The 11,161-nt window shown below is 42.4% G+C and overlaps 2 protein-coding genes across 2 annotated transcripts; one reads left to right on the top strand and one right to left on the bottom strand.

Annotated features, from left to right (window-relative positions):
- Nucleotides 1-67: 67 nt before the first annotated feature.
- On the bottom strand, nucleotides 68-5,775 carry tecra (trans-2,3-enoyl-CoA reductase a). The gene is made up of 11 exons (XM_079233297.1): nucleotides 5,469-5,775; nucleotides 4,705-4,756; nucleotides 4,553-4,597; nucleotides 4,333-4,436; nucleotides 2,874-2,989; nucleotides 2,579-2,684; nucleotides 2,364-2,436; nucleotides 2,232-2,275; nucleotides 2,065-2,122; nucleotides 1,873-1,961; nucleotides 68-1,372 (listed from the first exon to the last, which is right to left on the bottom strand). Exons 1-11 carry the CDS (start codon nucleotides 5,634-5,636, stop codon nucleotides 1,199-1,201), a joined length of 1,029 nt encoding a protein of 342 aa, XP_079089423.1. The 5' UTR covers nucleotides 5,637-5,775; the 3' UTR covers nucleotides 68-1,198.
- A 3,214-nt stretch (nucleotides 5,776-8,989) lies between these two features.
- On the top strand, nucleotides 8,990-10,991 carry dnajb1a (DnaJ heat shock protein family (Hsp40) member B1a; the record flags this gene model as incomplete). Its single annotated transcript, XM_079233639.1, has 3 exons — nucleotides 8,990-9,200; nucleotides 10,052-10,635; nucleotides 10,761-10,991. 3 exons carry the CDS (start codon nucleotides 8,990-8,992, stop codon nucleotides 10,989-10,991), a joined length of 1,026 nt encoding a protein of 341 aa, XP_079089765.1.
- Nucleotides 10,992-11,161: the final 170 nt, after the last annotated feature.

Raw genomic sequence — 11,161 nt, 5'->3', positions numbered from 1 at the left:
TTTTATCTGTACATTGACACTTCTTCCAGAGTCACAAATAAAGCTCACGTCTCTCCGTTCAGTCACTTATTTTCTGTTTATTTAACTCGTATTAATAACTTGTCTAAAAACAATTGTTTCAGTGGGTCAGAGTTGCCTTGAAAGGGAGTGAGGGTCCCTCTTCAGTCTTAATCAAATATTGTAAACAAACTTTTTTCACTTCAGGTAAAGGTTTCGTGCTCCACTGAATGCTCTCCTAGCAAAAATTATAGCAGGACATGTTATTAAATAAAATAAAGCATCCTTTATTTCATGTTAAGGTTCAGTCGATGGAGCGTTCTGTGAAACGCACATTCAGTGAAAATGGAATAGCAAAGAATAAACTATTTTGCATGTGTATTGGCAATGTCCTTATCCAATCCTGGAAAGCACAATTCAACAAAGTTTCAGTCTGCGTTTGTATCTTCACAACTCTTCAGATTAGTCAAATGTACTATATATTTAACGCTATGCTGATGGTTTTCACTTGTTCTTTTAATTTTTTTTGTTGAACTCTTTTTGCACCATAATCATCTTGTGTTTAGTACATGTTTATTCAGTTTATTTATTTATTTGTTTTTCCTATCCTAGAAATACTTTTGATCCATATACAGACGAAAGGAAAACATTGTTCCACACCCTTGGTAGGAATCGGCAGACGATTTCTGATCCAGATAGCACGAGCACGGCTGTAGTGTAAATGTCACTTGGATCAGTAGAGCACTACATGGGGCCACAAAGTGGTCAGCTTCAGGCCGCACACTAGTTTGACAAAGCAAATTAGCCTCTTGGTAGCACAGCTCTGAGGGAAACCACACAAAAAATCTAAACGGCATTCTCAATGCAACAGGAAAGCAAAGTACATAGTTTCATATGTATTTTTCAAAAGTAGCAAAATATTGTTTTCATCCTCTAGCTTTTCAAGATCACATACAACATTATATTAAGACTTTGCTGTATTTAACTCTGATCGCTTCCGCCGCCTCTCAACAGTCCAACAATCCTTGTTATGGAGTTTTATGTAACAAAATGATACATGGGGTCCATACGACCAAAATCCATCCATGCTGTTGACTTCAGCACACGCTTTCTAACATCCAGTGTGGAAAGGCCTTTAAAAAAAAACCTGATCAGTGAGGGGATGGACGAGGGCATCACACATGGTTTTCTCTGCCGGGGTCTACAGGATGAAGGGGAGTATGGAGGAGCGCAGGGTCGGATAATCTCTGAACTCCTTTAAGTAGCTGCCGTGTTTGCCTTTGGCCCACACAGTCATCTGGATGAAGGCCACGAGGGTGAAGAAAGCCACGGGCACACACTGCGTCATCACCGTGAAGCCGATCCAGGAGCCCACCTGTGAGCAGGAAGTATGCACATACACACACAAACAAACACAGTGCATTGAGACGTGCGATACATGTGTAGGACGTAACCAGCAGATGGCAGCAATCGTGCATCTCATGTTGCAGCGATGAAATATAAGTACTGTTTACTGCTACTGTGTTGCACACGCATGCACACAACATTGCTTTCAGTATGTCAGTGTTGGAATGTGGAATGGTATTTATTACAAAACAATAACCAAACTGATAAGAGACAACAAATCCCTTGAAAGACATATTCTTCTTACAAAGATATTCTTATTCATAAGGAATAGAACATTAATTAAGAAAACAATTTAATTTAACATGAAAAGATAGGTTGTGTCTAGTCTGTCTCAAGACAATAGGCAGATGGCCATATGAACAAGTGAGTATCGACTAAATACTTTTTAGTATAACATTTCCTTTTTATGTTTTCCATACAGTATTGTCTTTTCCTATCTCGAGAAAAGGGACTCAAGTATCTGCTTACCTCATATGTGTAGTTCGGACAAGACACAAGCCAGAACACCCATGTGAAGGGATTTTTTGTAGGGTAAGGAATTTTCTTTACTTTTGAACCTGAGATGATGGGTACAAATTATTAAAACACTGTATTGTACTGTTGGCGGTTTAAAAAAAAATGTGAATGCTAACACTATATGCCTTGTTGGAAAATGTTCACCTGGTGGTTTGAGGTTACGGAGAGCAACATGGATGGAAAAATTCCCAACTTGACAGAACTGCGGGAATAAAGACATCCAGGGGTTATCAACTACAAGAATAGATTGTTCGGTTTAATGTCTGGAAGATTCCTTCCCTGCGCCATAAATACACACATAGATCTCTTACCAGGAAAACGTAAAGTCCTGTATTCACCTGCATCTGCCCGTAATCTGTCGATGCGTCACAGAAAACGTAATTAAGATGTAAGTCAACTACAACTGATGAGTTATATGGAGAATCGCAGAGGTCTGCACTTACAGGGTGTGGTATAGAGAGGGTGGTTAATGTAGTACGCCATCCAAGCGGCAGAGCACCAGTAATAGCCACAGTTCTGAAATAGAAAAAGAGACTGTAATAGGTCACACTGTGCTCCACACACGTTTGGTTCAGATTTCCGAGAACGAGAACACAGCACAAAATAATAATATACCGTATATCATATTCAAAAGGTCAAAATGATGCAGCTCTCTCACCTTGAATATGTTTTTGAGAGGCATGGTCCCATGGGAAATGCGATGGACTAGCAGTGTTTCCAGGATCCTCTTGATGTAGTGAAAGGAGTGACATATGCAGGCCAAGCTGCAACAGGACACACACACACACACACGCACAAGCACTTACTTGCATATGCAGTCCATTACACTTGGCCCTGACTCAGTGTCACCATAGCAATATGCTTCACTGGTGTTTGCCATGTTGAGGGGGCATCTGTGCAAAGCCTGGACATTGCAACAGATCCCCGAAAAACATAGGAAAGCTGACACTCACTGTACGACCCAGTGCTTGCTGCTGGTGAAGTCATATTTCGGAGAGTAGATGAAGGGAAGGTGGAAGTAGAACATTAAGTAGATGACCAGTGGGCCTACACACTCTGTCAGGAACACCTGAAGTGAGCAAAGAAAAGACAGAAATGCGTTCGTTTTAGTTTTTTTTTCTTCTGGTTTGCAATCAGATGCACAAGAAGAAGTGCAAAAATAGCACAAACGTACATACATGAAAAGCATTACAACATTAACAGCATTAACATATCTCATGATCAACGTTTCTCATAGGAAATAGAATACGTTCATGCTGTTAGATAAGCACTTAGTCAGTCTAAACCCTCTGCCAAAGGGAAGAGCGTGCAACTGACACCGGTATGGCTCGTCCTCCTCTAATAACCCACTTGACAAATCCATCTTCAAACAAAAAACAGTCCAACAAGTTCTACAACCACTCAAGTGTAACACTAATAGTGTTCAACATGTGGCACATGAGACACTAAGGCAGCTTGTAATACCAGCTTTCCACAAATGATATGATCAAGCGTAGCAGCGCGGACGACAGTGAAATCGATCCCTGAATCATCACCTCCAGCAGAGCCCCGGCTCAGTCGGCATGCCTGGCCAATCGCTACTGTGATCTCTGCGGTGGCACTTCATGCTCCTGCACCCGCAGTGGCATCAGTCTGCAGCCTGGCAGGGTGCAGGGGGTTGTGACAAGGTTGGTAAGGACAGGGAATGTCGAGACTTGGTGGGCAAGGGTGAGTAAAGAGGCCCAGTTAAAGGCGAGCGAGAGGTCAGGGGGATAAACACCTTTGGGAGAAATGGGGCTGTGAGATTACATGTCCTAGGACAGAGGACAGGCAGTGCAGGAGGTGAGAGAAAAACGAACTCGAGGAAATCACCTCTGTCTGTGACTGTGGGTTGATATTTATATTCATGAGTTATTGAGTGGGTGAGAGAGTGTCTGTTTATATTTAATGTACAAGAATCTTAAAAGGTCATACCAGAGGTTTTGAATGTTTCAGCCTATTAAGTCTGAATGGTGTACACTTTGTAATCCATTACACATAGCAAGCCTCTTTCCCTGACCGTGAGCATCCATAAGCCACACACACACACACACACACACACACACACACACACACACACACACACACACACACACACACACACACACACAAACACACACACACACACACACATCCAGAAGACAAGCATGCAAACTTAGACTGGGAAAAAAACGTGTGAATTTAATCATTTCTTGCATTCAAAAGGTTGCAGGCAAATCTTTTTAATTAGATTGTTTTATCAAGAGATGCCAAAGGAAGGTGGAAGGTGGGAATCAGTCTTAAAACAAGTTGTATAGTAGGTTAGAAACTCGTTTGAAGTACCATGCAGGACTTAAAAATGCAACATCTGTGTATGCTCCTGAATATTGTTGGTCTGTGCAGGTGTGGACTCACCGTTCCCCATGTGAGCTGGGGTCCTAGATCCCTGAAGTAAAAGCTGGCTGTGGTTCCCACAGGAAGTGTCTGCAGAATTTCTTCATCCCTGAGACACTTTGACTCTAAACAACATGACAGCCGAGATAAGACCAGACAACATGACATTGCTTCGTCACAATACCTATCAAATAACTGAGTCTAAATGCAGTATTTGCTGTAAAAAAAAAAGCAGACGCACTTGGATCCAAACGCAGGGACTGTCTGGCTGGATACCACTTTGGATCTGTCGAAATGTAGAGGAACTTTACTCTTGGCATGCTCAACCAATTATCTATTGAAACTGAAGGTATAAATGGGAAATTAAAATGTCGTTGTCTGAAACTTACTTACATGATTTGTGAAATAAAGCTTTGATATCCAAAACAGTGGCCGTTGGCTCCACCTGCAATCAAATTATAGAAATAAGCCATACTTTAAATATTATCATCATCAGCACCACTAGTGTGCAGACTGCCATGTGGAGATTTATAAGTCAATTTACAAGACATGGAGTACTACAAATACAAAAGTAAAATCTCTATGACTGTCTTTACTGCAAAAGTTTTCATTTTTATTTGGAATTTGTCACACTTGCATTTTGCCATTTTCATGAGCAATGTGATCCCTCACGTTTTTTTTGACACAACTAATCAAGTGTGTGTGTGCCCGCTTGCCGGTTGGCCCGGGGCAGCACAGGCATGTACTGTACTCTGGAACAGAAAAGTCCAGTCAGATGAAGAGTGAATTCTCACTCTCGCGCAATAGAAACCTAACTGATAATGGCTGCACTTGACATGGCCGACTGTGAACATGACAAACATGTTTCCTCTGACTTCACTGCTGAAGTGATCACAGGGTCGGCCTGTGCTACTTTTAGCACGACCATGAGACGTTTAGATCACGAAATGTGAAAAGGAATGCACTGGGAGGTGATAAACTGCACTAATTGATTATACAATCTATGGCGTGCGAGCTCTCGAGCATTCTTTGTGCCTTTTGTATTTAGGACCTAAATATGTGTGATCGTCATGCACCAGTTAAAGTCTTCTAAAATCATTACGCTCAATATAAAAGGCGAGTGCAATCAGAAACCCTCCATCGTCCCGCACACTCACCTTATCCAGCAGCAGCAGTTTCTCTTTAGTCTTCAAGTCCACGATCTCCACCTCAAAGTAAACAATCCGTTTGGCCTTTTTGGGAGGTTTCGGCTTTGGCCTCGATGAAGACTTCTTCTCGGTTTCTGATCCATTTACACTCTTGGCCTCTGCGGCGAGTACATCCATGATACTGTTCCCTCCCCAATGTCAGCAGCCCAGTGGAATAATCTGTGATATGTCCAATCACACTGGATGTCCTCTGCTGGTATGGGACACAACTCCCTGCTACCCCTTCACACAACTGTCAGTACAACTCACGCGTGTCTTCTTTGGTGCCTTTTGGACTCTCTGAATAGCCCTTCACCTCCGGAAGAAGTATGCGAGACCATAAACAAGTTTCCCCTCCCAGATGGGGTGTCTGTATGTGACAGAGTGGAGGCCAGCGACCGGGGAAGAAAGTGAGAAGAAGTGGAAGGAGAGCTGCTCGAAGAAGATGAAATGAACCTGCTTCTCACCTGAATAGCCTCTTCATGATCCACAGCCCCCCCTTCATGCTACAAAACGCACTGAAGACGAAACCAGAGAGCCCCAAGACATAATCCATAGCGCGCCATTTGCAAGGCTAAATATAAGTCGCCTGATTTGCTCTGCACCGGCTCGGTAACCTTGGGCAGCCACACACAGCCCTACCCAGTGACAGATGCCAATGCGCTCTCATTAGACCTATAAGACACATCTCCTGTCTGCTCTGCTCCTCGTTTGGTTGCGCGGTGACGAGCCCCCATTAAAAGCCTGATCCATGGGCTGAAAGCCAACACTCCCCCCTCCCCCAGACCACCTGTGTGGCTGATATTCTTTTCTCTTTTTGACCTCCATGACAAAGACGGACCGGTTTATTTCCAGGACTGCGTGGTTCAAGGTTTGCGGGCTGAATGAACAGCATTGTTTCTAAAATACTTCAAGGAGGTTTGTAGTGGGAGGAGGGCACAGAACATGCTGATTGGGAGAAGATCAAACATGCCTCTGGTTGCACATGGCAAATCTATATTCTCTGGTCTATTTATACAAAGCAGGAGCAATTCAAGCCAGCAGTTCAAGCCAGCAGTTCAAGCCAGCAGCAAGTGGCCGTATCACTGTTTGCATTCCAAGACTGTTTTTGAGTGTTAAAAACCTTAATTAATAACCCTAATCATTTTTACACTGATGAACAGAAAGACAGCAGTGTATGGGGGAACACACTATCTCAAATCTATTGTATACTCAACTGGACCTACTTCTTTTTCAAAGGCGGCAACACTTGACTCTGACGTGAGAGGAATGCTGTGACATGGGACTCCAGGGATCACTTGTCATCAGTGTCATTCAATTTTACTCTCTTGTTGCAACATTTTCACATTCTTAAAAACATGGCCGTATTCCTAATGTAATTGAAGATTTGACATGACAAGAACAGATCAACGTAATCTAAGAAGTTTTGGCTGTATGTCTTTGAATTTACCATCTTCGGTTTCTATCTCTTAATTTTAATTGGGGATTATATATTTTTAAAGTTGCCTCTGCATCTGCTGGACACAGTAACAGCGAAGGCGTGTACAATATAAACACATTTGTCCTAGAAAAGATAGTAGCTCTGCGAAGAAAACTTTTGATTTTACATATGCACATTTTAGGTCTGATCAATAAAATAATCAGAAAATAATTGGTGCCAACTGGCCCACCCTGCAGCACACGTCCTGAGCCAGGAGGCTGAGTTCATCATACTCACTCATCACCTCACTCTTGATATAACTTATTTCAACTTGCCCCCTGTGGTGGGCGCTACAGAGCACTTTACAACCAGTACAACCAGTGAACAACTATGAGAAGTCTCATTCCACAAACCAACGCACCCATGAACAGTTCATTTAGCCACCTGTGCAATAACCCACAACACCAAACCACTCCACTGCGGTCACAGATTATTTATAGGCACTGACATTGACGTGCACATGAAATCCCTCCACTAAGCAAGATTGTATATTCTTCTTCAACATATTCACATGAACTCTGTACATATATACATTAACTATTACATTAGTCATACAATATTTATTCCAGAATACCTTGCACTGCAATGCAAATGAAAATACACAGCACAAATCATGCACAAACGTTCCTTCCTCTACATTTCTTCATGTGTACACCTTCTTGTTACTGTGTATTTGTACTGAGAGCCACTGGAAACTAGAGTCAAGTTACTTGTATGTGTCAACAGATACGCAGTTGCGAGAGCTGTTTTGTCCAGGGGGATAACATAAAATAACTATATAACTAACCTTCACCAAGGTAGGATTTATGGCAGGCCTTACGTATTTGAATGAAAACTATAAAGTTGATTCTCGGTATAATGACTTTGATCTATTTATAACTTATTTCCGGTGATGGAAGAGGTACTCAGACCTTTCCCTTTAGTTAAAGTATAGGCTATCGGTGTAAACATAACCTGTTCAGTAAAAATCCTTCAATCAAACTATTACATGAGCAAAAGTACAAAAGTATTAGCATCAAAACATTAATAGTATAAGTATTTAGTATGCAGTATGGCCCATTTCAGGAGTATATTATATTACTGTATTATAATTAGTGATGCATTATTGTGTACTTCACTTTAATGTTACAGCTGGTAAAGGTAGAGCTAATTGTTACTACTGCTGGGCAGCTTGACCTTTTATAGTATATTATATTATAATTGTTGAGTTGATTTATGTGTTATCAATAACCTGAATCTACAAAGTAACTTTAACTACAACTAATAATGAAATGTAGTGAAGTAGAAGTATAAAGTATTATGAAATTATTCAAAATAAACAGGGCCTACTTCTGAATGGTAGTCCTACTTAATTATATTGCACCACTACTGATGTTAGCCTCCATTGTTTATTAATATGAAGCCTGACGTTTGGGCAGGCAAAACGGCAAGAATGACAGCACCTGCGCATGCGTACTCACATCACAATATTATTGAAAGGGCCGATGGCTGATATAAAAAGCTAATTCATAGCAGCAATCAAAACAATACCATTTCTCCCCCAGATGCGGTGCTGCTTAGTGCTTCAGATATTTTTAGGCTTTTAATGTAAAGAGAGATCTTGCCACTTCTTGACCACTGCTGCGCTTGAAGCGAAACCGGAAGTTGTTCGCAGGGACTCCTCTTGACTCATTTGTTATGACACAGCAGCAGCAGTAGCTCCTTCCAGAAGTTTCTTCGCACGGTTTTCAGCTCAGCGGCATCACACGGTCACTGGAGTATGAACTCGTCTTCGTGTACTGTGCAGTTTAAGTTAAATTACAGTTTCTCCCCTCAGCCCAGAGAGCAGTAGGACGTTGTCAAGCGGACTGTGACACGTGAGGGAAGCTAACCTTGACCGTTAGCCAGCCAGTTACCCGCTGACGTGCCCACTGGACATGCGGGCTGTGTTGCTGTTGGCACGGAGCAGGAACTGAACCGTCAATGAGCCCGACAATGTCTGTATGAAGCAGAAGAAGTGAGAGTTGTTGACATGGGTAAAGATTACTACAAAGTGCTAGGAATAGCTAAAGGTGCCTCTGAAGAGGAGGTAAAGAAGGCGTACAGAAAACAGGCCTTGCGCTTTCATCCCGACAAAAACAAGTCGCCGGGAGCAGAAGACAAATTCAAAGAGATCGCTGAAGCCTACGATGTCCTCAGTGATGCCAAGAAGAAGGACATTTATGACCGCTTTGGGGAAGAAGGTAACGTCGACCGAGCGCCTCTCCGCACAACGTGCATGTTGTAGCTTTTACAACGTGTGACGTCACAATATTTAGCAAAAGAAACATGCATTTGCAACTTGAGTTTGTTTAGCTGCTAGCTACGTAACGTCAGACGCTGAGGAGTCTTCCTCATCGGTCAGACTGTTTCTAGCATATCTCTACACGTAACCAGACAAAGAGGAGATGTTAGTGTGTGGCAGGTTACAATAGGTGCAGCCGGAGAACCTACTGGAAACAACGAGTGGGCTGTCCTGTTTGTCTGCCATTGGAATGATGATTGTGGTTTAACCATCTCAAAGATGCACTTATTTGTGCCGTGAGGCTGCAGTGTCACTGTGGACGTCCTCATGGGCCGAGGCAGAGACGGAAATGTGACTTTTTGGCGTTAAAAAACAAAAACACTAACTATATCTATACACTTTCATTGCTTGCAGGCTGATCATTACTAATCTTGCAACTCATAAATACTTTCACCATCGATGTGTGTGTGTATATATATATATATATATATATATATATATGATCAATAATTTACGGTACAAATTAAACATATTCAAGCACATTAATATTTGTATCTGTAAAGTTCTGACTTGAAACCAGCAACAACACAAATTGTTGTCAAAACGGATCACTGTCGACTCATTTAAACACTTACAGAGTACAATTTTATTGTTTTAATAAAGTTTAGACAGTCATTACATAACATTGTTTTATCCAGTGATCATTTTTTTAATGCAATCCCTTTTTGAGAATTGTGAACAATGCACTGTGCAATTTCTTGTTGCCTATCAGCTAATGATATATTTCCTTCTGTGCTCTGATTGCTGCAGGATTAAAGGGTTCAGCCGGTGGAGGAGGTGGAGGACACAGTGGTCAAAGCTACAACTACACCTTCCATGGAGACCCTCATGCAATGTTTGCGGAGTTCTTTGGTGGCCGCAGCCCTTTTGATCATTTCTTTGCACAAAATGGGGAGGAGAACATGGACAACAACGACCCCTTTTCACCATTTGGCATGGGACGAATGGGTGGCATGGGTGGGTTTCAAAGGTCCTTTAAATCCCACCCAGGAGCACCTCACAGAGCACGCGAGAGGAAGAAGGACCCGCCTGTGATGCACGAACTGAAGGTGAGCCTGGAGGAGGTTTTCTCCGGCTGCACCAAGAAGATGAAGATTTCCCGCAAGAGACTGAACCCGGACGGCTGCACAATGCGCAACGAAGACAAGATTTTAACAGTCGACATAAAGCGCGGCTGGAAGGAGGGGACGAAAATCACCTTTCCCAAGGAGGGAGATGAAACTCCCAGCAACATTCCTGCAGACGTGGTGTTTGTAGTTAAAGATAAACCCCACCCAGTGTTCAGAAGAGAGGGCTCGGATATAATCTATCCTGCAAAGATATCACTCAGAGAAGTAAGTGAACACTGACGTCAGTAAATATCACTCAGACATACATTTTTCTATTAAATATAGCTTGTTCCAATACTATTTGAGTAAGGATGTTGTTGTTCATCCATTCTATCTCTGCCTCTCTCCAGGCGTTGTGTGGATGCACAGTCAACGCCCCGACATTAGACGGCCGCACCATCACTGTGACCTCCAGAGACGTTGTCAAACCTGGAATGAAAAAGCGAATTTCTGGAGAAGGGCTCCCGATATCCAAGTGCCCAGACAAGAGGGGCGACATGATCCTGGACTTCACGGTGAAATTTCCTGAAAAACTGGGCCAAAGCACACGAGATGCACTCAAGCAGATCCTTCCACCGTGACTTGAAGCAATAAATTTGCCCCAAAAATCTAAAAGTTGAAGGAACAGTGTGTAGCATTTCAGGGGATCTATTGGCAAAAGGTTTTTTTTTTTTTAGTGCATAATCACTAAACATGAATGGCTTTATAGGGACATTCATGTTCTTGTGAGAAGTTTCAGTTGGTTGCAATC

The sequence above is a fragment of the Taurulus bubalis genome (genome assembly GCF_910589615.1).
Source record: "Taurulus bubalis genome assembly, chromosome: 17".
NCBI lineage: Eukaryota > Metazoa > Chordata > Actinopteri > Perciformes > Cottidae > Taurulus > Taurulus bubalis.
The sequence above is the reverse complement of the archived record's forward strand: the minus strand, read 5'-3'. Positions and strand labels throughout refer to the sequence as shown.

What these genes read in the sequence shown, in the direction of transcription:
- tecra (XM_079233297.1), bottom strand. Translation starts at nt 5,636, where the DNA reads ATGGATGTACTCGCCGCAGAGGCCAAGAGTGTAAATGGATCAGAAACC. An exon ending in AGCAAGCACTGGGTCGTACA is followed by an intron (nt 2,685 to 2,873) that starts GTGAGTGTCAGC and finishes GTCCTGTTGCAG; the next exon opens with CTTGGCCTGCATATGTCACT. An exon ending in CAGGACTTTACGTTTTCCTG is followed by an intron (nt 2,123 to 2,231) that starts GTAAGAGATCTA and finishes TTATTCCCGCAG; the next exon opens with TTCTGTCAAGTTGGGAATTT.